Source organism: Paroedura picta, chromosome 2 (assembly GCF_049243985.1).
Source record: "Paroedura picta isolate Pp20150507F chromosome 2, Ppicta_v3.0, whole genome shotgun sequence".
NCBI lineage: Eukaryota > Metazoa > Chordata > Lepidosauria > Squamata > Gekkonidae > Paroedura > Paroedura picta.
In genome coordinates, this window is record NC_135370.1 from 133,367,191 (window position 1) to 133,388,836 (window position 21,646).

General features: G+C 42.3%; 1 protein-coding gene across 1 annotated transcript; it reads left to right on the plus strand.

The window, feature by feature from the left end:
* The first annotated feature begins 4,264 nt into the window (after positions 1 to 4,264).
* PPP1R14D (protein phosphatase 1 regulatory inhibitor subunit 14D) lies at positions 4,265 to 19,687 on the plus strand. The gene is made up of 4 exons (XM_077322868.1): positions 4,265 to 4,745; positions 13,079 to 13,177; positions 14,203 to 14,235; positions 16,255 to 19,687. The coding sequence occupies exons 1-4, from the start codon at positions 4,503 to 4,505 to the stop codon at positions 16,321 to 16,323; spliced, it is 444 nt and encodes a 147-aa protein (XP_077178983.1). The 5' UTR covers positions 4,265 to 4,502; the 3' UTR covers positions 16,324 to 19,687.
* Positions 19,688 to 21,646: the final 1,959 nt, after the last annotated feature.

The following is a 21,646-nucleotide window of genomic DNA, read 5'->3' on the forward strand; positions in this document are numbered from 1 at the left end:
AAGTCAAGATGATGAAGGGGTTGGAACACTCTTTGCTAAGGAGGAAAGCCTCGGTCTTCTCCGTCTATAAAATGGATGGCTAAAGAGAGACATGTTAGAAAATTATGGGGTGGGGTAAGGGAGAAAGTAGACAGAGGGAGCTTTTTTTCATCCTCACCCATAATACCAGAACTTGAGGGTACCCAAACAACTTGTTGGGAAATCACTTCAGGACTAACAACAAGAAATGTTCCTTTTTAAACTGTGAAATTCACTGTCAGAGTAGGCAGTGGGTGGCCATAGGCATACATGGCTTTAAAAAGTTCATGGATAAAAGATCCATTAACAAATACTAGCCATAGTGACTGAAGGAAGCTTCCATTTTCAGAGGCAGGAAATCCAGGAATACCAGCACTAGGAGGCATTATTCAGGGGAATGCCTTAGCCTCTATGCCTTATTTGTTTAGCACTGCAGGGGGGCTGATTGGCCACTACATGGAAGAGTATACTGGACTAGATGGACCAGTGGTCAGACCCATTAGGGTATACGCATGCTTTTTTGTTCTCTCTAGTGCTCTTTCACCTCACCCATTTCTCAAGGAGCTCAGGGCTGTATACACAGGATCCTTCTCCTCTGTTTTCCTCATCACAACCCTATGAGGTAGGTTAGCTTGAGAGAGAATTAGCCAAAATTATAACAAGTGAGGTCCTGAATCCAGACCTCCTCGGTCCTAAGTCCTGTTCAGGCTCACTACCTGGAAACGATGTTCCACACACAGGACTTAAGCCCATGACTTTGAACTGCTGTGGCAAACAGGCCAGCCTTGAGGCTGCTGTTTCAGGAAGCATAAGGTGAAGGGAAGCATTTTCCCTCCTCCCAGTCATCACCTGTCATTAAAAAGGAAGAAAGGAGACCTTTTTATTTTTCTCTTTGGGTGCAAAAAGATATATAGCACACACTGTGGGATTTCTTGTGGCTTTCAATGCTCGTCCCTACTCTATATTAACTTACATCTTCTGTAAGGAGCCTACTGGCTTCTTTGTTTTATATAATTCTTACTGTGTCCTTATACCAAGGAGCCAAAGGTTGTATATGTTGTTCTTCCCTTTCTCTATTCTATAATCACAACAACCCTATGTGGTAAATTAGATTGAGAGGGAATGGCTTGACAAGGTCATCCTGTAATCTTCATGGACAAATAGGAATTTTAACTCGAGCCTCTCCGTTTCTATCCAGCAACCTAACCAACTATACAAACTGGCTTCTTTTACTGGAAGAAATAGATACATTGAAATTACCTGGAGACTTGAAGTCAGTCTGCTTAAGTTCTGCAGTGTAGCTGTAAACTCTAAAGTGACCTGATTCTCTTTAGAAAAGTGACACAAGACCTTCTGAATTATTTAGTGCAAGTAACTGTTGTTAGTATTGACAGAGAACTTGATGTAGTTCAATAGCTTCCAGAGAAGAGCATGGTAGTCCAAATGTCTTCCACAAATTGTTTGAAGAACATTTTTGACGTGTGCAGCTTGTCCGTGTGGAATGCAGATCATGGCAACTCAGACTTCAATGGATTTTGGAGTCAGGTACTGTTATTAATTACAAATACTAAATCTGGTTATTAATTACAAATACTACAAGTAAGGGATCTGCAAGAATCATGGAAGGGTCCTGTTACCTAAAATAGACATATCCTGAATATATGATAGGTGAATTCATAATTCTAGGATACATGCTAAGCATGAGGGGTAACACATGGGATTTTCCACCTGTGTATACGGAAGGAGTATCCTAGCCAGAAATTTCAGGCAGAGGCAAACTTTAAAATTAACCAAAAAGGATTTTATTGAAAAACAGAAATAAGGTCCCTAATGCTTTTATACTGTTTAAACTAAACAAGCATATAGGAGGAAAGTAAATGGTTGAGATGGTGCTATAGAACCATCATTCTCAACCAAATTACACAGATAATTTTTCCTGAGAATTGCTGCTTTGTATGGTGGGCTTTATACCACTATACCACTATGAATGCTTCCTTATTTCGCTCAGGCACACAAATTAACTTTCTCTAACAAGCATTTTATTTTATTAGTGATGATGCCATGCACACTGTAAATGTGTGAACTACAGCATGGCAGGGAGTTATGACCAGCTGGTTACTTGAAGCCTGAAGAATGTTTCAGGGTTACTTCACAGTCAAAAGGTTAAAAAAGGCTGCGATTAGATAAAGAATATTTTGGGTCAGAAAAGCATTAATACCTACTTTCTGTAACATGAATAAGTCTACAAAGAGAGAAGCAGCAAGATGAACGTGCATGCAAGTTGTGTGCATGTTGTGGATCCAGGAACAAAACTCACAAGACTGGATCAAGTGTGTCTGTTTAAATACCAAATTTGTGTCCTAAGGCCAGGTTTGGGCACATGCCCCCTAAAACAATGTTAGAGTAAATTTAAAATAAAGAAACAGTCACTAATAGTTATAGCAAGTCTGTGACAAAACTATTTTGGTTAGATTATTTAGAAATCTCCTGAGTGATGTAATTAAAAAAGGGGTTTTCTCAGGAAGCTGCATCATTTGCATTCTTACCTGGATGAGTGCAAGCCATTATGTAAAAGTGGGTGATCTGGGATGGGGAAAACACTGAGGTGGGCAAATTAATCAGGGAAGAAATCATGAAGAGAATGACTTCAGGTGTTGGAATAGTATTGAGGGCTATCAGAGAAGATTGACAAACAGCCAGAGTCCAAAGATTTTTTTTGTTAAGCTATCCTAGGGTGAGAGAAATGTCAATGACCAAGTCTCTTGTGCAATTAATTATGTTACTCTGTAATCAGGATCCCACTTGGAGGGATATGTCAACTCATTAGAGCACTCTTGTCCTATTTCTGAAAGACAAATATGTCTGGGGAAGCTCCCTGGCTATGATATACCAGAAATATTATTAAAAACTCCACCTTGTGACCAGGGAGGGGTCCTAACAGTCTCATTCTTCTCCTCTTCTCATGCTTGCCATCTGCTCTTGTACTTCTGCATATTCCCTTCCACAGGGATCCACAAGAAACACAGGGGAAAGGGTTCACACCCGCCTGCTGCTCTGCCTTCCTGCCTGTTCCCAACAGCTATGCTTTTTTGCCTGCTTCCATTACCTATCATTCTCCCATCCCCTCCCTGCTGCTTTACCTGGAGGAGCAGTAGCAGGGAAGTCCTGCTCTTCACCTTCCCTTGCCTACCTTCAGTGCAGTATCTGCGCTGATGGCCTGTATGGCCCTTCCCAGCTCTATGATTCTGTCCCACGAGGATCAGTACTGGGGCTGGTACTATTTATTTTAATCATCAGTAATCTGGAACTAGGGATGAGTAGTGTAGTAGCCAAGTTTGCAGATGATACAAAATTGTTAAGATGGTGAAAACAAAGACTGATCCAAGAGGATCTCCACAAACTGCTTGTGGGAGATAATGTGGCAAATGAAGTTCAATGTTGGTAAGCGGGGAAAAAACATCCCCATTTGAAATATAGGCTAATGGAGTCTGAACTTGCTGAGACTGAGAGGGAAAAAGACCTTGAGTCATAGTAGACAGTTCAATGAAAGTGTCAACCCAGTGTGCTGCAGTGATGAAAAAGCCACAATCTGTTGGAGATTGTTAGGAAAGGAATTGAGAAAAAAATGGACAATATTGTAATGCCTTTGTATAATCTATGGAGCAGCCTCATAGTGACTAACATAGGGTGGCCCAGCTTGAGGCTGAGGAAAACCTGAGACTTTGGGGTTGAAGTCTGCAGGGGGCAGGGTTTGGGAAGGGAAGGGAACTTCAATGGGCTATAATACCATACCGTCCATCTTCTAAACAGCCATTTAATCCAGGGGAACAGATCTTTGTTACCTGGAGATGTGATGCAATTCTGGGGGATCCCCAGGTCCCACCTGGAGTCTGGCAGGCCTAAGTATGACTGAATGGTAAGACACTACCTGATGATCTTCTTCAGCTACCTGCTACAGCTACAGCTACCTGCCAGAACAGTGGTCAGTTCTTAATGTTTCTGAATTTGACCATCTGTTGCTAGTTTGTAAATCCAGATTAGTTATAACAAGTTCCTAATGGTTAGACTATAAAAAAGACCAAATGCACCTAGGGTACATGTCCATGTATTTAGAAAAAGTAGAAACTGAATAGTGCCCGCTTTCCTTTCCCTTGCTTTCAATAATCTCCACTTAGCCTATTCTTTTCAGGAAGTAGGTGGCATAAAACTTTCATGGACTTTGTCTGCCAATTCAGTGATGTGCTCAGCCTCTTCTAACAACAGATGTTATTACAACTACTCTCCCTTCCATCCTGCTTTTGTCAGTCTCACTAACAGTGTAACTGAAGAAGCTTTTTCCTATAGCAGCTGACCAATTGCTCCTCTCGCTATTTTGCTGCCTTGCTCTCTTTCTTCTAGTGACCTGCCCGGCGTGTCCTAGGCGGCTTATTTTGTGACGGGAAAGAATCGATGGCAATTTTTTGAGGAAGGAGGGGAAAAGAAACATGTTGGAAGAGAGAACATTGTCACCAGAGACTACAGAGGAAGTGGGGCGATTAGTGAGCCTAGCCCAGGGGTCAGGTGCCCTCCCTCGGGTTACTTTCAGCACTCCTGAGAAGCTCGAGGAAGAATCATGCCACAGAAAGTTGGCCAAATTAACCACCAAGTATAATCGGAAAGATCTCCAGAGGTGGAGAGACCTGGAAGAATGGATTGATGTCCAGCTGCAGGAGCTGTATCAGTACCAGGTAGGTAGGCTGAATCTCACCTGTGGCATGTTCATGTGGCTCTATCTATGACACAGCATATAGTTTATAATGTCATGGGACAATGTCTGCCATGATGGGAAGAGAATGAGCTTATCTGGCCTATTTGGCACAGACTTTCACTTCTGCTTATACACAAAAGGGGCAAAGATAAGGGAGGAATGGGGGGGGGGGAGGCAGGTCATCTGTTTATCCTGAGGAAAAGACAAATTTTATCAAAAACATCTCTGGCATATGTGGGACACTTTTTACTTTAATATTTTCAGGAAGTAAATATTTTCAGGAAGTAAATTTCACAGCTTTCTTTGAAGCCTATTAATCTGTGGAACTGCAATCAGAAACTGGTTTCTAATCTTTCATCTAAATCTATCTCGTAATTTAAGACCATTGTTTTGTCCTGTCCTCAGTGGGAAAAATGAATTATTGCTCCATCCTTTTGCTTTCTAAGGTTTGTATAAATGTTTGTATAGTGTGAGCATACTCCTTCTAAAGTTTCCTCTAGAATTTCATGTCCCTTCACATCCTTTCATCATTGCCTTGCCTTATTTGGTTTATTGAGGGCAAATTTTATTATTTACATTTATTCTATTGAACTGTGTCCTGTCTTTCCTCCCCTGAAGAGGAATATGTATCCTCACCATCTTCTAATAGCATTTTAATGTCATAACAGTATAAGATGAGAAATAGACATGCCTACAGTCATCCCAGTGAGTTTCACTGATTTTAACTCAGATTTTAACTCAGCTCCATGTATTCAAATCTAATGCTAGCTATTTTATCCACACTTGTTTTGTAGATTTTTCTTCATGCTTGTTGCTTTCACTGGCTCTTTCCAACTTGTCGATATCTGAAACTCGTAAGTGAACACTTTAAGGCTGCATTCAGATATCATGAAAACACTGGGTTTCCTTTCATGAGCCTGGTGCATTGTTGTCAGATTCACAGAATCCTTCACTCTTCCCTTTGCAGTTTGGAATGCAGGTGCCTTAAAAAAACTAGTATTGTTTTCCCCTTCTGGTAATCAGAACCTTTAACCAGGATTTAGGCCTGGTCTGCACAGCAGAATGAGGTGGTAGAATGGGCTGCAGGTGGGGAGAATCAAATATTTAATGCTTCCTTATGTAAAAAACTCCTCAACAAAACATTAGGTTTGTGGTGCTTATATACTGAACTAGTTTTCCACTTTAACTTCAATATAATTCATCCCCTGAAATGTGATGTCCACTGAACCATCTCAGCACACTCCTGCCTCATTCCACTACATCAATAGGCATGGATACGAGGAACTGTTTTCTCTACCCCAAGGCAGCTCAAACTGGCTTACAACTGCCTTCCCTTCCTCTCCTTACAACAGACAACCTGTGAGGTAGGCGAGGCTGAGAGAGAACTGTTCTGCAACAACCATGGCTGGCCCAAGCTGACTGCATGTGGGGATTTGAATCAAATCCAATTCTCCAGATTAGAGGCCACTACTGTTAACCACCACACCACACTGGCTCTTCTTGTTGCTTTTCCAAACACAAACTGTAAATTGTTCACATCTGGACATAGTGACAAACTGGAGTCTTCCATCTTCAGTCTTGACAAGCTATGGCAGGATGAGAGTGAGGTGGTGCTATAAACCAGGCTTATTCCTCCCACAAGGAAATTCTGGATAGCCCCTGAAGAAATCCAAGAGATATCACCAGTGGAACTAAGCAAGTTCCTGATGGATCATCATGGACAGTTTACTCCTGGCTACTATGGAAAAAACAGTCCTCAACTTGGTCCCTCATGAGTTGTACCGACCTTCTTTGTAGCCTGTTAAGCCTAAACCTTCCGATTAAAACTGGAACAGGACAGGAAGCCAGTGAAGATGAAAATATAATCTTTCTGATGGACCCATATTAGTAGGGATTCTGTTTTTAACTTGTGAATATAAATCTCTATGGTTTTCTTAAAGTTCTCTTTGGAGACAGACATGAACATCTTAAGGGTTGGTTCCAACTACTGCTGCAAAAAGAGGTCTGCTATTTTGAATGGGTTATCCCCTCCACCTGTGAAATGCCATTGCTCCTCCTGTTATTTCCTGCTTTGTAGGTCTTTGCTCATAAACGCTCAGCCAACTCTGGTTCTATATGAACCCCGTGTGTGTGTGTGTCCCCCATTCAGTTGGAGCACAGCAGAAGATGCCTGCCACTTGGATCAGCCCTGTTCTAGGAGCTCATGTGCTACATAACCAGCCGCCAAATAACTCACCAGCTTTCTGCCACATTTTAATCCAACCCAAGAAGCTCCGGGCAGTGTATGTGGCTCTCTCTCTCCCTCCATTTTGTCCTCTTGACTGATTCAGCTTAAAGAGTGTGGCCCAAATAGGCATGATGCCCAAGTCAGAACTTGAACCCAAGTCTCCCAGTCATAGTGCAGCACTCTAACCACTATCTTACCATATTCCCTGTCATGTAAGAAGATCAGAGTCTGACGAAGAGTGCTTGCACTCGAAAGCTCACCCCTTGAATAAATCTTTGTTGGTCTTAAAGGTGCTACTGGACTCGGATCTCACCAGTGATTCTCTGGCAACAAAAATATTGGGGAAAGCCTCTCTGGGCACACAGCCAACACCTCAGTTCATAAGCACTAATCCCTCTTCAGCACTGTTGTTCTGCCCCATTTCCCAGACTGCAGGGGCTAGCAGCTTGCCCACCATTCAAGAATTGTTGAGGTTGTCCTCCCTGCTGCTGGAATGATGCCAGCGGGGCTTATAAACATTTCAGCATACAGCTTTACACATAAACATTTCTGATGAAAGGCCAGCAGAACTGCTGTGGAGGTCTGCTGCACCCTTCAAAAGTCTTTTGTAATCTTGCACACCTCCTGCCTTCTGTGTTTGTGCACTTTAAGACAAAATTGTGAGGTACATAAAAATTGTATTTGGAGAAGCAAGGAAGAAATGGGAGCAAGCTCTTTACAAATTAAACCAACTCTGGTATGTCCTTTACAGTGAGGGTCACCTGTGAAGGCTGTTCAAACCTGTTTCCATACAGGAACTTTGTGATGGCCCTGCCCTTTGATTTAAATTCCAGAGGTTTTCTTCCTGACACAACATGTCTCTTGTTTTTCCTTGCAGTATGAGTATTACCGTGCTTACCCAAGGCAGGTAAAGAGCAATAAGTTATTCTACATTCCTCAAGGCCTAACCATTACCATTTAAAGGGAATCATTAAGATAAGAAGCAGATCTGTTCTTCAGTTTTGCCCAGAGCATGCAACATGGAATCAACCACACACCAACACCGGGATTGCTGCTGAGAATGGTGCAAAGGCAAAATAAGTTCTTCAGCATCTTCACATCCTAGTTTAATGTACAGAAATATAAGATTTGCCAGCTGACAAGTATATGAGTGAATGAGGAGACAATTAAAAAAAATCCAGAAGACAAGGGTATGCTCATCCATGACGACACAAACCGTTCTGGCTAGGCAGGCTGCACAGGACACACAGATCAAGATGCTATGAGAGCCAGTCATCAGAGGTGCCTGATCCTTTGGAGCCCCGGGATGACCAGGGCCCTGGGAGCGCTGTCCTCTTCATTCCTCTCTCAGCAGTCCTGGGGCTAATTAGTAGTTAGTTACTATACTGGAGTCATACATGCAAGTTCAGAATTATTTATTGTTATTATTTGCACGTGTACATCATTCTTTTTTTTATTGTAATGATTTTTTTTATTTTCATAAAGATAGAACTATAGGATGCAACACGAGTTATTGATACAAAAAGCAGTAAATAAAATATAATCATCATTTGAAAATATAGGACCCCACATTGACTCCACAGTGACATAAACTTTTGCCCAAAACTCTAAGAGCCATGAGTCTAAGAGCCATCCACATTTCCACTACAAAAAAGAAGGCCTGTTTAGATATACAAAAGAAAAGTTATTATTAATCAACTTACTTGAGAGATCATAGACCTCACGTTAACTGCTTGATACAATCTAAGAGCTATCCTGGCAGATATTTCTAAGTTTAAGTTAGATGCTTAACATTAAACATTTCTTATAGAACAGTATGAGTTTTGGCCCTGTATCAATACCCTGATGAAGGGAGAGGAAAGTAGGGCTTTGCCTTAAAGATGTACAAAGAAAAAAAAATTACAAAAGGATTTCATAATTTCTCCTTATCCTTAATACAGATACATCTAGAAAACCATTTATACTTGAACCATTCTAAGAGCCATCCTGACAGGTATAAGTTGAGAGCTTTGCATTTTCTACAGATCAATATGAGCTTTGGCCCTATAACAATACACCAATAAAAAAAATAAGGGGGGAAAGCCCCATTTTATATTTCCAACACTAACGATTATATTACCTATATGCCTACTAAGGAAAAGAAACAAGAGAGAGAAAAAGGCACTGCTTCCCCTTTTTCATAAAAATAGCAATGTAGGATACAGTATATGTTGTTAATACAGAGAATAATAAGATTTCCAGGTTTAGATTAAATGCTTAACATTAAACATAGAACAATATAAGCTTTCAGTCTTCTATAGCTTCTCCTTATCCTTAATTCTGATACATCTACAAAACAATTTATACTTGACCCATTCTAAGAGCCATCCTGACAGGTATATTTTCAGATTTAAGTTGAAAGCTTAACATTAAACATTTTCTACAGGTCAGTGTAGGCTTACGTGTACATCATTCTAACAAGAAGAAAAAAGAGCAGCAACTTTTTGTTGAATATTTTCAGCAGTATCAATAGCAAAACCTATTAGTTATTTATTGTTTGGTTGTCTGTAGCACAGCCAAGAGATCCTAGGATTGTCTGACAGCCAGACAGGAGATGCTCAGAGGTGGTTTACCATTGCTTGACTCCACATCATGATCCTAGTGTTTTTTAGAGGTCTCCTATCCTGGCTGGCACTAACCAGAGCTGACAGTGCTAAGCTTCTGAGATCTGGCAAGATCAAGCTTTGATTTGAGATTAACTTAAATGAAGGACGAACTACATAGAGCAAAGGTTCTAGGTAGCCATGTTGATTAGGTGCATTCTCAGCCATGGGGTGTCTGGAGCAGCTGGCTTGTGTCTGACACCCCCCCCCCAATGACCCTACATCTCCTCCAACAGAGGATACAAGATGAAGATGAAATTGCTGATGATAAGCTTCTGGTGTCACTGACATGCATTGGCCTCAAATAGATGCTACAAAAGTTAGACATCTTCTTCAGAGAAGAGGTCTTAAATATTACCTTTGCTAGTACCAGAAATTGTAGAAAAGTTTCTTTATGATTTATAATTTTTCGATCTGTCAAGTAATACTTGGTTATATCATTTTTATCTCAGAACTTTGTAGCTTGACTATTGACTGTATGTTATGTCATTCTTTATATGCCAATAAAGGCTACTTGAAAGAAAGGAAAGACCTTCGCTAAGACCAAAATAATGTTCTTTGGGAAAAGGCTTGGAAATTTTTAGTGAACCATAGATGGCACCCCAGTAGGTCAATGCAGCAGCTCTAATGGCTCAATCAGCAGACACCAAATCTATGATTTTAAAAATAGTATGTGCTATTCTGAAATTCCACAGCACAAAGGGAGGTATCTTAATAGAATCAACTCTGAAATTAGACCAGAGTAAGGCTGTTCCACAACTTCTGTATGGAGTAAAGGCTTAGGGTTGGAATGATCACCTTGTCACAAAGTTGGGATCCATCCAAAATGCCTTACTATAGAGACTTGTAGCGCTGCCCAGAGGCATCTCAGCAGCTCTGATGTGGTCAGAATTTGGTTTGCCTTCAGTCAGAGCCCATGTACATAGCATCATGCAAAGGCCTGCCACTACTATCCTACTCTGCAGGCCGTGTCTCATGACAATGCAGAAAGATGCACCTTTGAAGCTTGCTACAACAGCAGGATCTTCACTGTTATTTCATATTGGATGATGCCCAGGGTGTCTGTATGAATGGTACCAATATTTGGGACTGGGTGTTCAGTCTCCTGCTCCAACTTTTTATTCTCATTTAAATAGATTAAAAGGGACTCTGTCAGAGCCTCCTACCTGCCTAACATTACCATTCATTGTTACCCTTTAGATCTGTTTGGTTCCAGACCATGCCAACAGCTTTGCTTGATGGTCACTGCTCTCAAAAAACATTTGCTTGCACTTTTGTACCTGCAGAGCTCTCTGGTTCTGAAGGATTCAGCCCATTATAATCAGTTCTGTTCTCTTTACACACAGCCCAGACCCCGATTTCTTGCAGCATCATTCTCAAAGGGCTTAAACCCTTCCTCAGAATCAGAGAGGCTGACTTTCCTTCTCTCACTCACACATTTCATATCGCTGTTTACCTTGGCAGCCAAGCAAAAGCTGTATCTGAAGGGCAAAATATTTGAATATGATAAGTCGTTTTAGATCTGGTTATTTGAATAATGTTACTATTTATGTTTTATCTTCTTGTGATTACTTGTAATGGCCTTTGGCTATATGCAATGATGCTATCTGATCTGGTTTATTTAGGATATTACTATGTCACCTCTTCAGAGTTCTTCTGCTGATCCCACCCCTGATGTTGGGGGGGAAATACTAGCACCTTTAGAACCAACCAAATTGTCACAAAGTTGTGAGCATGCAAGTCCTCAAAAGTCCTCAGCACAAAAACATGAAAAGGGAAGGCTTGAATATTTCAAGGCGTAGGACACCCCCACACATACCATGTAGTAATCGTCTTACATTGAAAATGAAGAGGTGCTGCTGACTTAGCCTGCATTAAAAGTGATGCTGCCATGGAAGAAGAATTTACCTGTTTGTCATTGTATGTGCCCTGTTTTGTTTGTTTTTTTAAACAACTGGGCCACTATACGTGCAGTGCTTCTGCACCTGCTCCATTAGGATGCCAGCACAACACCCATCTGGGCTACGTATTTCTAGTATGTGAACATTAAAGTGAAGTATAGTAAATGGGGCTCTGGCTTCAATGAGCCTCTTAGTTACATGCACAACCACACAGGTAAATTCTTCTGTCCTCCCAGCATCACATTTTAACCCCACCTTGGTTAGTTTATGGTGCTGACAACAAAACAGATTTCAAGATACACCAAAGACCATTGGCCGAGAGAAGACAGCTGATCTTATCTATTGAGGTGGAACACATCTTCTGGCACGCCCTCTGGGATGGAAATGGGTATGGACATGACATCCATAGTCGCGTCCCAGAGAGCGTGCCAGAAGAGGCTGGGGCAACTGTGGGGCAGTGCAGCAGGATGTGGGGCCAGTGCCACCAATGCTCAAGGTGGCTGGGGCAGTTGCAGGGTGGCGCAGCACCACTTCAAGAGGTAAGGAGAAGTGAATCTAGGTGTGTATCTGAGGGAGGGGGAAGGGACCAGGGATGAGGTCAGAGAAGTGAGAGATAAGGGGGGCCAGGGCAGGGGGGAATGGGAGGGAAGGAGTTTGTGTGTTTGAGAGAGGGGCCAGGGAGCCCCCGAGCAGGTGTGTGTTCCACATACCTTGTTGGCTGTCACCAATTTTTTTTCTCTTACTTTACTCTCAGCCAGATCCTTTGTTGAAGATCTTAGCATCTCTCCTGTTTGCTGATTCTTCTTCCATTCATAGTTCTTAAATGTTATTTATTGAATTGGTCCCCCCATCCAATTAAATCATTCTCGGAACACATTCTCTTCTTCACTACTCAACAGGTTCCTTTGTGTTTGTACGTGTTAAGTACTTTCCAGTGGCTTCTGATTTATGGGAACCCTACAACCCATATCCAACTCACACAAGATAAACTATTGCCTTTCTCCTAAACAAGGCAATAGGATCTTCTCATTTTCTTCTGAGGTGTCCATTGTTGTTGTTAGGTGCAGAGTCGTGTTCGACCCATCATGACCCCACAGACAATGATCCTCCAGGCCTTCCAATCCTCTACCATCCCTCGAAGTTCATTTAAGTTTGCACCTACTGCTTCAGTGACTCCATCCAGCCACCTCATTCTCTGTCGTCCCCTTCTTCTTTTGCCCTCAATCGCTCCCAGCATTAGGCTCTTCTCCAGGGAGTCCTTCCTTCTCATGAGGTGGCCAAAGTATTTCAGTTTCATCTTCAGGTGTCCATAGATACCCACATATCTTTATGGATTTGGGGATTGATCTTTTGCTGTCAAGAGGAAACACCTCAATAGGTCAGGCCAAAGACTGTGAAACCAATGCAGGGAAATCCACACCTGCCCTAAGGAGAAGAAATAAGTGATGCTGATGAGGAAAGCTTGGAGGATCTAACTTAGGGGACTCTCTTGACTGTCTGTAATATAATAGAAAATATGTTAAAGGTGTTTATTCTTCTCTAGTTCCAGGAGGAGACTGAAGCAACAGCAGCCCCAGAGCCTGAAATTGACATTGAAGATCTTCTTGAGGTCTCCAATGAGGAACAGAAATCAAGACTACAGGTAGACTGCGGGACAAGAAACACTATCCTCCTTTTCAAAACTAGAAGATGGGGGTAGCAGAAGAGGGGCAGAGCTAAACAGGTCACTAAGAAGCCAAAGGGGAGGTTCACTAATACTTGGCTCCCTTGTTGTGAATGATTACAGTACTACTCTAACCGCTCCCATGATACATAGCATATTATACAAATGAGCCCCCAATGACATCTGTTCATTTTGGAACTCAAGTGTAGTGGAATCATTTTAGAAAGATGCCTTCCTGTCAGGGGCAGACCAAACTTTTAACTTACCAGGAGACTTCCTGGTGGCCTGCCCCTTGAGGAAGGTTTGCCAAACCCAGTTGAGGCCAGGAGACCCCCCTCCCCCGTCTGAAGCCCCTCTCCCTGTTTTAAACAGCTGCTTCTGCCTGAACTTTCAGTCCATGCTTGGTTTAACACACACACACCTTTTCTTCCATGCAAGGAGAGCACTCCAGGTGCAAGTACAGTGGCAAGAGAGGAATGATGGAGGCAAATAGTTTGCTCTAGCAAATTACTTCAGAACATGCCTTTATGGAACATTAATTGATTAATCAGCTAATTTACAGTTGAATAAGCAAAATCTACCATTGGTTGCTAAAGTTTCTACTGTCACAGGGAGTAGCATCCTAGAATGAAAAATGCCCCCCACACAAAAAAGTATCATTACTTTGCAGAGTCACCTATTACAATTTGCTCTTGTTGACTGAATTTGTCTTAATGAAACTAACTAAATCTGTAGCTGATTAATCTTCCTTTTATACTGATTACAGTTGTAATTGTATGCTAGTTATTTTTGGAAAGGCTCTCCAGTGAGCGCTGCACCCAACTCCAATTAATTTCCCAGATAGAAAGTACATGTCTGTTGCTAGACCTACAAATTTGTTTATATAATATGTAGCTTTGCGTGTACATTTGTTTATGCTGTGGTAGATGGCACTGAAGAATCTAACAAGAACTATAGCATGAAGGTACTACATCCACACATAAATGTTTTGCCTTGACTTTTAGGAAATTCTTCACAAGTGTTCCCGACCTACAGAGGTGAGCAGAATTTGTTAATATCAGATAGTTGTACAGTAAAAAGGTAGTTTAAGTAAACAGAAATATCTGTTTTTCTATGTTCTGAATATTATAGCATCAGGTTTGTTTAGTTTAAGGCAAGCATTTATTGCACAGCAGAAGCATATAAATTCTTCAATCAAATGACCGTCAGATTCTGAATTGGATAGTCAGAAATGTGGGAAGACAGGAAACAATATTTTGGTCCTGGCCCCAGCCTGGTGGAATGAGCTCCCAGAAGAGCTGAGGACCCTGACAGAGCTATCACAGAGCCTGCAAGATGGAGCTCTTCCACCAGGCATTTGGTTGTGGCCAGGTTGTGGAAGATCTGGGGTCCCTTCTCACAATGCCCTGAACATCTAGTGCAAGAAGCACGCACACACACAAACCAGGGGTGCTCAAATAAAATGGGATTATGCTGCCTGGGCATTTTGTAATTTTATCCATGTTTTATTGGGGTTTTACTGTAAACTGCCATGAGCCAGCATGGTCCCAGAGTGGCAGTCAATACATTTTAAAATAAATAAAATACAATGGCACAACATTAGAGACAGAAAGTACAATGAATTTGGATGACAAGATTTAAATAATTATTAAATTATTAAATAAACAATGGAAGTTCTGCTTTTTAAATGATAAATAAATCCCACAGCACATGATTCTTTCCCACTTACAAATGTTGTTCTATGCACAGGAATCCCCCTTTTTATATCTGTCAATAATTCTCCTTTATTTGGAGTGTTGCACAAGGGCTGTACATGTGCATTGCCTTACCCAGAGCTCTGGCTGGATTGTCCTCCTGTTAACTTCAGGTCTGCATTTTGCATGCCTCTACTATGGTTGCCAACCTCTGGGGAGGGGGCTAGAGTTCTCCCAGAATTAAGACTGATCTTCAGACTACAGTTCCCCTGGATAAAATGGCTACTTTGGAGGGTGGACTCTATGGCATTATACCCCACTGAGGTTGCTCCCCTCCTCAAGCCCCTCCTTCCCCGGGCTCCATTCCCAATTATCCAGGATTTTGCCAACAAGGAGTCAACTCTACCTGCATCTATATTTTATCCTAAAATCAATGGTTCTGAGTAGTTTGTCTGTTGAACAGGATACCTGACTATTACATTTGAAGGAGACCATATTTGCAAATTTCCACTTAGGGTTTTTATCCAGTTGCTTATGGAAGATGATCTTCTTGATTCCTCATCATTTACCTTAACTTGTATCCTACACTGGATGAACTCACACTGACAGATTAAGAATAGATATCTAGCCCTCACTCAAGAAGAGATGGTGGCCTGGTATAGCCTAATCTTGTCAGATCTTGGAAGCTAAGTAGGGTCAGTATTTGGGTGGGGGACCACCAAGGAAGACTGTGTGAGGGAAGGCAATGGAAAACCACCTCTGTTTCTCGCTTGCCTTGAAAGCCCCTTGCTGGGGATGCTAAAAGTCTATTGCAACTTAGAGAAATGTATGCACATTCATTCATTTATCATCTTGTGAGACTCATATGCAATTAGTATAAAATCTAAATATAAATACCTAAATACATTAAATTATAATATTAAAACAAATATTAAACTCTTGTCCCCTCTCCTATTGTGGGAGAGAAAGAGGGAGTGCATAAAGAGAAGAAGAAGAGCTGGCTTTTCACTACGTGAAGGAGTATCCCAAAGTGATTTGCAATCACCTCCCCTTCCTCTCTCCACAAGGGACAACCAGTGAGGTAGGTGGGGCTGAGAGGGCTCTAACAGAAACTGTTCTATGAAAAGATGGGTCTGTTGAGAGTGGTTGGTGGGTCCCAACACGGAGGCCAGTAGATCAGATGGTTTGAGGCCTCAACCGTACCCCGCCGGAATAGCTCTGTTTTACAAGCCCTGCAGAATTGTCTGAGATCCTGCAGGGCTCTGATCTCAGTTGGCAGAACATTTCACCAATCTAAAGTCAGGGTCAAAAAGGATGGAAACTGTAAGGATTAAAATCTCCTTTTTCCGGCTTTTGATTCAGGACTTTGTTGCAGAACTGCTTGATCGGTTGAGAGGTCTTAGGAAAATTGCTAACCCTCAAAGGAAATGAGGAGAAAACACAGCGTCCCGCAGAAGAGAATTAACAGGATATGGAACCGCAAGCTTTATCCAAAGTGGTGCATATTTCAAAGCTTCCATCTCCATCACTACTTTGGATTCCTGTCTACAGGCAATGATGTCTATTTGAAGAGAAAAAGGCCACATGCTTCATCAAATCCCTGAGCCTGCAGTGAAAGGGCTGCTTATAGCAACACAGGGGAAGACCACCACCTGAAGTCTTATAGACCCCCTGCCAGGCAGGGTAGAACACTGGGCTAGAGAGATTGGCTATACTCAGTAATGGGGGCTCAAGCTCAGCCGGATGGTAGCAGCCCCATATTTTAAAATATGAGTCACAGACAGTTGAATATGAAACAGGAAGTGTCATGCAGAGAAAGTGCAGGTGGAAAAGGGATATTTTGCTCAGTCTCAGATCTCTTCTGTGTAAAAACTGATTGAAGGCAAGGGGAAGTTATGGTGGGGTGGGGGTGGGGGAATGCAGAAGAAGAAAGGGCTCAGCACTCTCTTTCCCTGCCCTTGGCTTTAAATCAAACTTAGTTCTTGATTTATACATTAGCATGATATGTATGGTAACTCATACATTATCCCCATGGTTATAACTCTTGTGACACGTCTTGGATACTTATGGAGTCAGGCAGGATACAAAGGGCATCGGCTCAGTGGTAGGACATCTGCTTGGCATGCAGAAGGTCTCAGATTCAATCCCCAGCATCTACAGTAGAAAAGACCTGGTAAGAGGTGATGTGAAAGACCTCTGCTTGACACTGGCAGTCTTCAAACAAAGGTTGGATACACACATTTCTTGGATGCTTTAGGATGCTTTGGGCTGATCCTGCGTTGAGCAGGGGATTGGACTAGATGGCCTTTATGGCCCCTTCCAACTCTTTGATTCTATGATTCTATACCCTAGAAACCAGCTCTCAGTCTGAATGGACAATATTTAGCTTGATGGACCAAGAGTCTCATTCAGTATAAGGCAGCTTTGTGGGCTTAAAAACATTTTAAATAAATGTTTTTGCTGACAAAGCCACTATATGTTCATTTTATTTATCTTTATAAAGACCTACCCTCACTACATAGCATTGAACCCCTTTGGATAGTCCCCATCACTAAAATAAATGCAGAGGAGGACAATAAAGATTATTATGGGGTTGGAGCGTCTTCCTTATGAGGAAAGGCTGAAGGATATAGGACTTTTGAGTTTAGAAAAGAAGATGAATGTGGGGAGGGGGGACCTGACAGATGCTCATAACATTATACCTAGGGTAGGAAAAGTAGAGAGAGAGAGAGAGAACTTTCCTTCTCAAATATTAGAACTCCAAGGTGCCCTTTAAAGTTAATGGGCAACACATTCAGGACAGACAAAAGGAAATACTTATTTTACTCAAGCAATTAGAATGTGGAAATCACTGCCAGTTGACGGTGAATTTTTAATTCTATCCACAGTTGTGGATAGATTTAAAAGGGGGTAAGACAAATTCATGGATCATAGGTCCATCAGTGCCCTGGATAGCCCAGGCCAGCCTGATCTCATCAGATCACAGAAGTTAAGCGGAGTTGGCCCTGGCTAGTATTTGTATGGGAGACCCCCAAGGAATACCAGAGTTGTGATGCCAAGGCAGGCAATGGCAAACCACCTCTGAAGGCCTTGAAAACCCTACAGCAGGGATAGTCAACCTGTGGTCCTCCAGATGTCCATGGACTACAATTCCTATGAGCCTCTGCCAGGACCACAGGTTGACTACCCCTGTCCTACAGGATTCACATACATCAGCTGCACCTTGACAGTAAAAAAAGAAAAAGAAAACAACGTCCATCAGTGGCTACTAGCTAGCCGTGGTAACTAAAGGGAACCTCCATACTCAGAGACAGCATATCTCTGAATACTAGTTTTAAGGGTAGGGTTGCCGACTCTGTGTTGGGAAATACCTGGAGATTTTGGGGGCAGAGCCTGAGGATGTGAGGGTTTATGGAGGGGAGGGGCTTCAATGGGCTATAGTGCCACAGAGTCCATCTGGAGGCTGGCAACCCTAGTTAGGAGGCAGCATCACGGGAAAGCCTGGGCCTCCACGCCATGTCTGTGGACACTATGTGATATAAGTTTCTGGATTAGACGGCACAGTGGCCTGATCCAGCAGGGCTCTTCATGTAGTGTTCTGAGATACCAGATTGTTCATTCTCAAGCTTGTATGTCTCAATGTTACATATATTTGCTTTATTGCTCTTGGATTCTGATTATCCAGCATGAACCTGGGCTGCCTGTGTATTGCACTAAATTCAACAAGGCTGCTGCTTATATCTGAAATATCCCTTGTTTGTGTAAAGATAGGCAGACAACACCATCTTTTTTTCTTGCGTCTCACTTTTAGACATATCAGGATCGACATTTTCATTTTAACACAAATGAACAACTGCATCAGCCATTAGTTCTACTGAAGAAAGAACTATACAGATTTGTATTCTTTTCACAGAGCTAGGAACTACTGTAAATGAGGGAGACCAGCCACATAGGTATGCTCTAAAGAAACATTTGCATTCCTTTACAAAACATACAGTGAAAGTAGCTTGTGTGGATGTGCATGTGATATATGTATCTCTAACCTTAGTGATAAGAGTCTATTAATTTTGCCCCTTTGAACTGTTGCAACACAATGAGCAATAAAATTAAATGAATGTCAACGTTTGCCATGTTTACTAGTACTCTGCGTGTTCATTGTTTTTCTTGCATCATTTGACGGTCTGATCACTGGTTTACGGAAATGATAGAAACATGCCATGGGAATGCTCTTCCACTAGTGAGTGAAACGAAATAGACTGTCCAGTTTGCATGAAGGATTTTATCTGATGTTGCTGTTAATGAAGCGTTAAAATCAGGGCCTGGGCTGAATATTCATTTCAAAAAGGCCGTTTCAAAAGGGCAGAATTTCTAGGCAAATTTGTTACCCCAGATGTTGTGGGAGAGTGGAAAGTCTTGATGAGCCAGTTTGGTGTAGTGGTTAGGAGTGCAGACTTCTAATCTGGCATGTCGGGTTCAATTCTGCGCTCCCCCACATGCAACCAGCTGGGTGTCCTTGGGCTCCCCATGGCACTGATAAAGCTGTTCTGACCGAGCAGTGATATCAGGGCTCTCTCAGCCTCACCCACCACACAGGGTGTCTGTTGTGGGGAGAGGAATGGGAAGGCGACTGTAAGCTGCTTTGAGCCTCCTTCGGGTAGAGAAAAGCGGCATATAAGAACCATCCTCCTCCCCCCCCTCTCCTCCTCCTAAATTCAAGATTACACTTTCTGATTCAGGCTCATGGGGGTGGGTTATAAATGTAAATCTAAATAAATAATATAAATTATTCATTGCTGACCCATGATTTTTTTCATGCTATCAAATGTACAAGTCTTGCATTTTCCCTGTCTAAGTGGATTTGTTGGTTTTTTCCATAAGTGAAATGACATCCCTCTGTGTCCCCACATGCTGCAGAGAACAGTATGATGGGTGGTCATATAAGCCACCATAATGGCCTCATGGACTCCCATGTTCTAGTGTGTAATTCCAGAACTACTGGGTGGGGGTGGGGACAGCTAGACCTTTCAAAATATAGATGAACACTGACAAACACCTTCCGAGTACTAACAACTAATGTGCAAAACTGGGAAAGGAGCTGTTTTGTACAACAAAGAAAACAAATCAGCTGTGGGTGAATAGTCTCAGTTTAGCATAATTCACATTATGAAGAAGAGTTGGTTTTTATACCATGCTTTTCACTACCCGGAGGCGTCTCAAAGCGCCTTACAAATCCCTTTCCCTTCCTCTCCCCACAACAGACACCCTGTGAGATTGGTGGAGCTGAGAAGCTCTGAAAGAACTGTGACTAGCCCAAGGTCACCCAGCTGGCTGCATGTGGAGGAGCAGGGAATCAAACCTGGTTCTCTAGATTAGAGGCCGCCACTCTTAACCACTCCTCCACACTGGCTCTCAACACCAATTTGGCTGTGTATCCCATTCTCCCTCTAGTCTCCCTCCAAGGATTTTGGGTTTTCCTCTTTCTTCATTTTATCCTCACAGCACCCTTTTGAGATCAGGTAACATAAAAATGACTGAGCTAAGGTCACCCAATGAGCTTCATGGATGCATGTAGATTTGATTCTGGGTCTCCTCAGTCTCCACACCAGCACCTTAAGAATCACTACATCACTGAGTCTTGTTTTAAATCTTTCATGGAGAAAGCTTTAGATGCATTTGGACATGGTACCATATATAGAGATGGTACAATTCAGTATTAAAAATACAGAAATTTATCGCAGCTCAAAGTTGGGGGTGGGGGAGAGTGAGGAAATCTGAGTTGTCATAAATATGTATGTTTACATTTGTTGCACATATCCCTTCTGGGTTGGTAATTACAAGGTGAGGTTTCCTCTCTCCCTTATTTCCTATCAGGAGGAGCAGACAGTGATGACTAAAGGTTTGCACAAGTGATGACTTTTTTGTAATAGTGGGAGTGTCTTCCCCGAAGGGCTTTGCTCTGCCTAGATCCAACTCTGCCACTGAAACAGGAGAGGTAGACACATGTTATGCAGGCTTCCACAGATAACCATTTCAGTTCATGCCTAAAAAGTAAGGAATCATTAAGGATTTTTGAGGCATTTACCTTAAAAGAAACAGCATTTCACTTCCATCATGGTCTATATCTTCAAATTCCTTAAAAATCAGAGACCCAGTTTATCTGCCCTTGTTTCGAATGCCAACCATCAAACGAATGTTTGTGTCCAGACAATAAAGTGCTCCCCCTCTTGATTGGTCATGTTCAGCATGAGAGATCCCTGGGCCACAGGTGGCCAACCAGTAGTAGAGGCTTGTGTCACTCCTGGATGGGTCTAAAACAAACTTGCCTTTTTTACTTGAATCGCACTGCTGTTTGCTTCCTTAGTCAGATGAAATGCAAAACTCCACTAGCAGGTGGGGGGGGGGGGGAGAAAGGGTTATCAGAGCCAGGCTGAGAAACTCCTGGAGATTTGGGGATGGAGCCTGGGGAAGACAGGGATCACAGTGGGGTACAAGGCCACAGAATCTAAAGCATCCATTATCTCCAGGGGCACTCTGGAGATGAATTGTAATTCTAGGGAATCCCCAGTTCCCACAGGGCACCAAAGCAAAGTAAAAACCAGAAGCCCGTGAGGTCCTTTAACACTTGGAACTTGACTAAGGGCACACTTGCCAAGAGATTGCTGCTATAAAACTGAAATGTGCCTACCTAGAGCCTTGTCAGTCTGCTGCACATGCTGGGCTAAAATCATGGGTTTTAAGACTGCTCAGGGATATA

Excerpts from the sequence above, each read along its gene's own strand:
- PPP1R14D (XM_077322868.1), top strand. The coding sequence starts at position 4,503 with ATGTTGGAAGAGAGAACATTGTCACCAGAGACTACAGAGGAAGTGGGG. Across the intron at positions 4,746-13,078 it reads AGGAGCTGTATCAGTACCAG|TTCCAGGAGGAGACTGAAGC; the intron begins GTAGGTAGGCTG and ends ATTCTTCTCTAG. Across the intron at positions 14,236-16,254 it reads AGTGTTCCCGACCTACAGAG|GACTTTGTTGCAGAACTGCT; the intron begins GTGAGCAGAATT and ends CTTTTGATTCAG.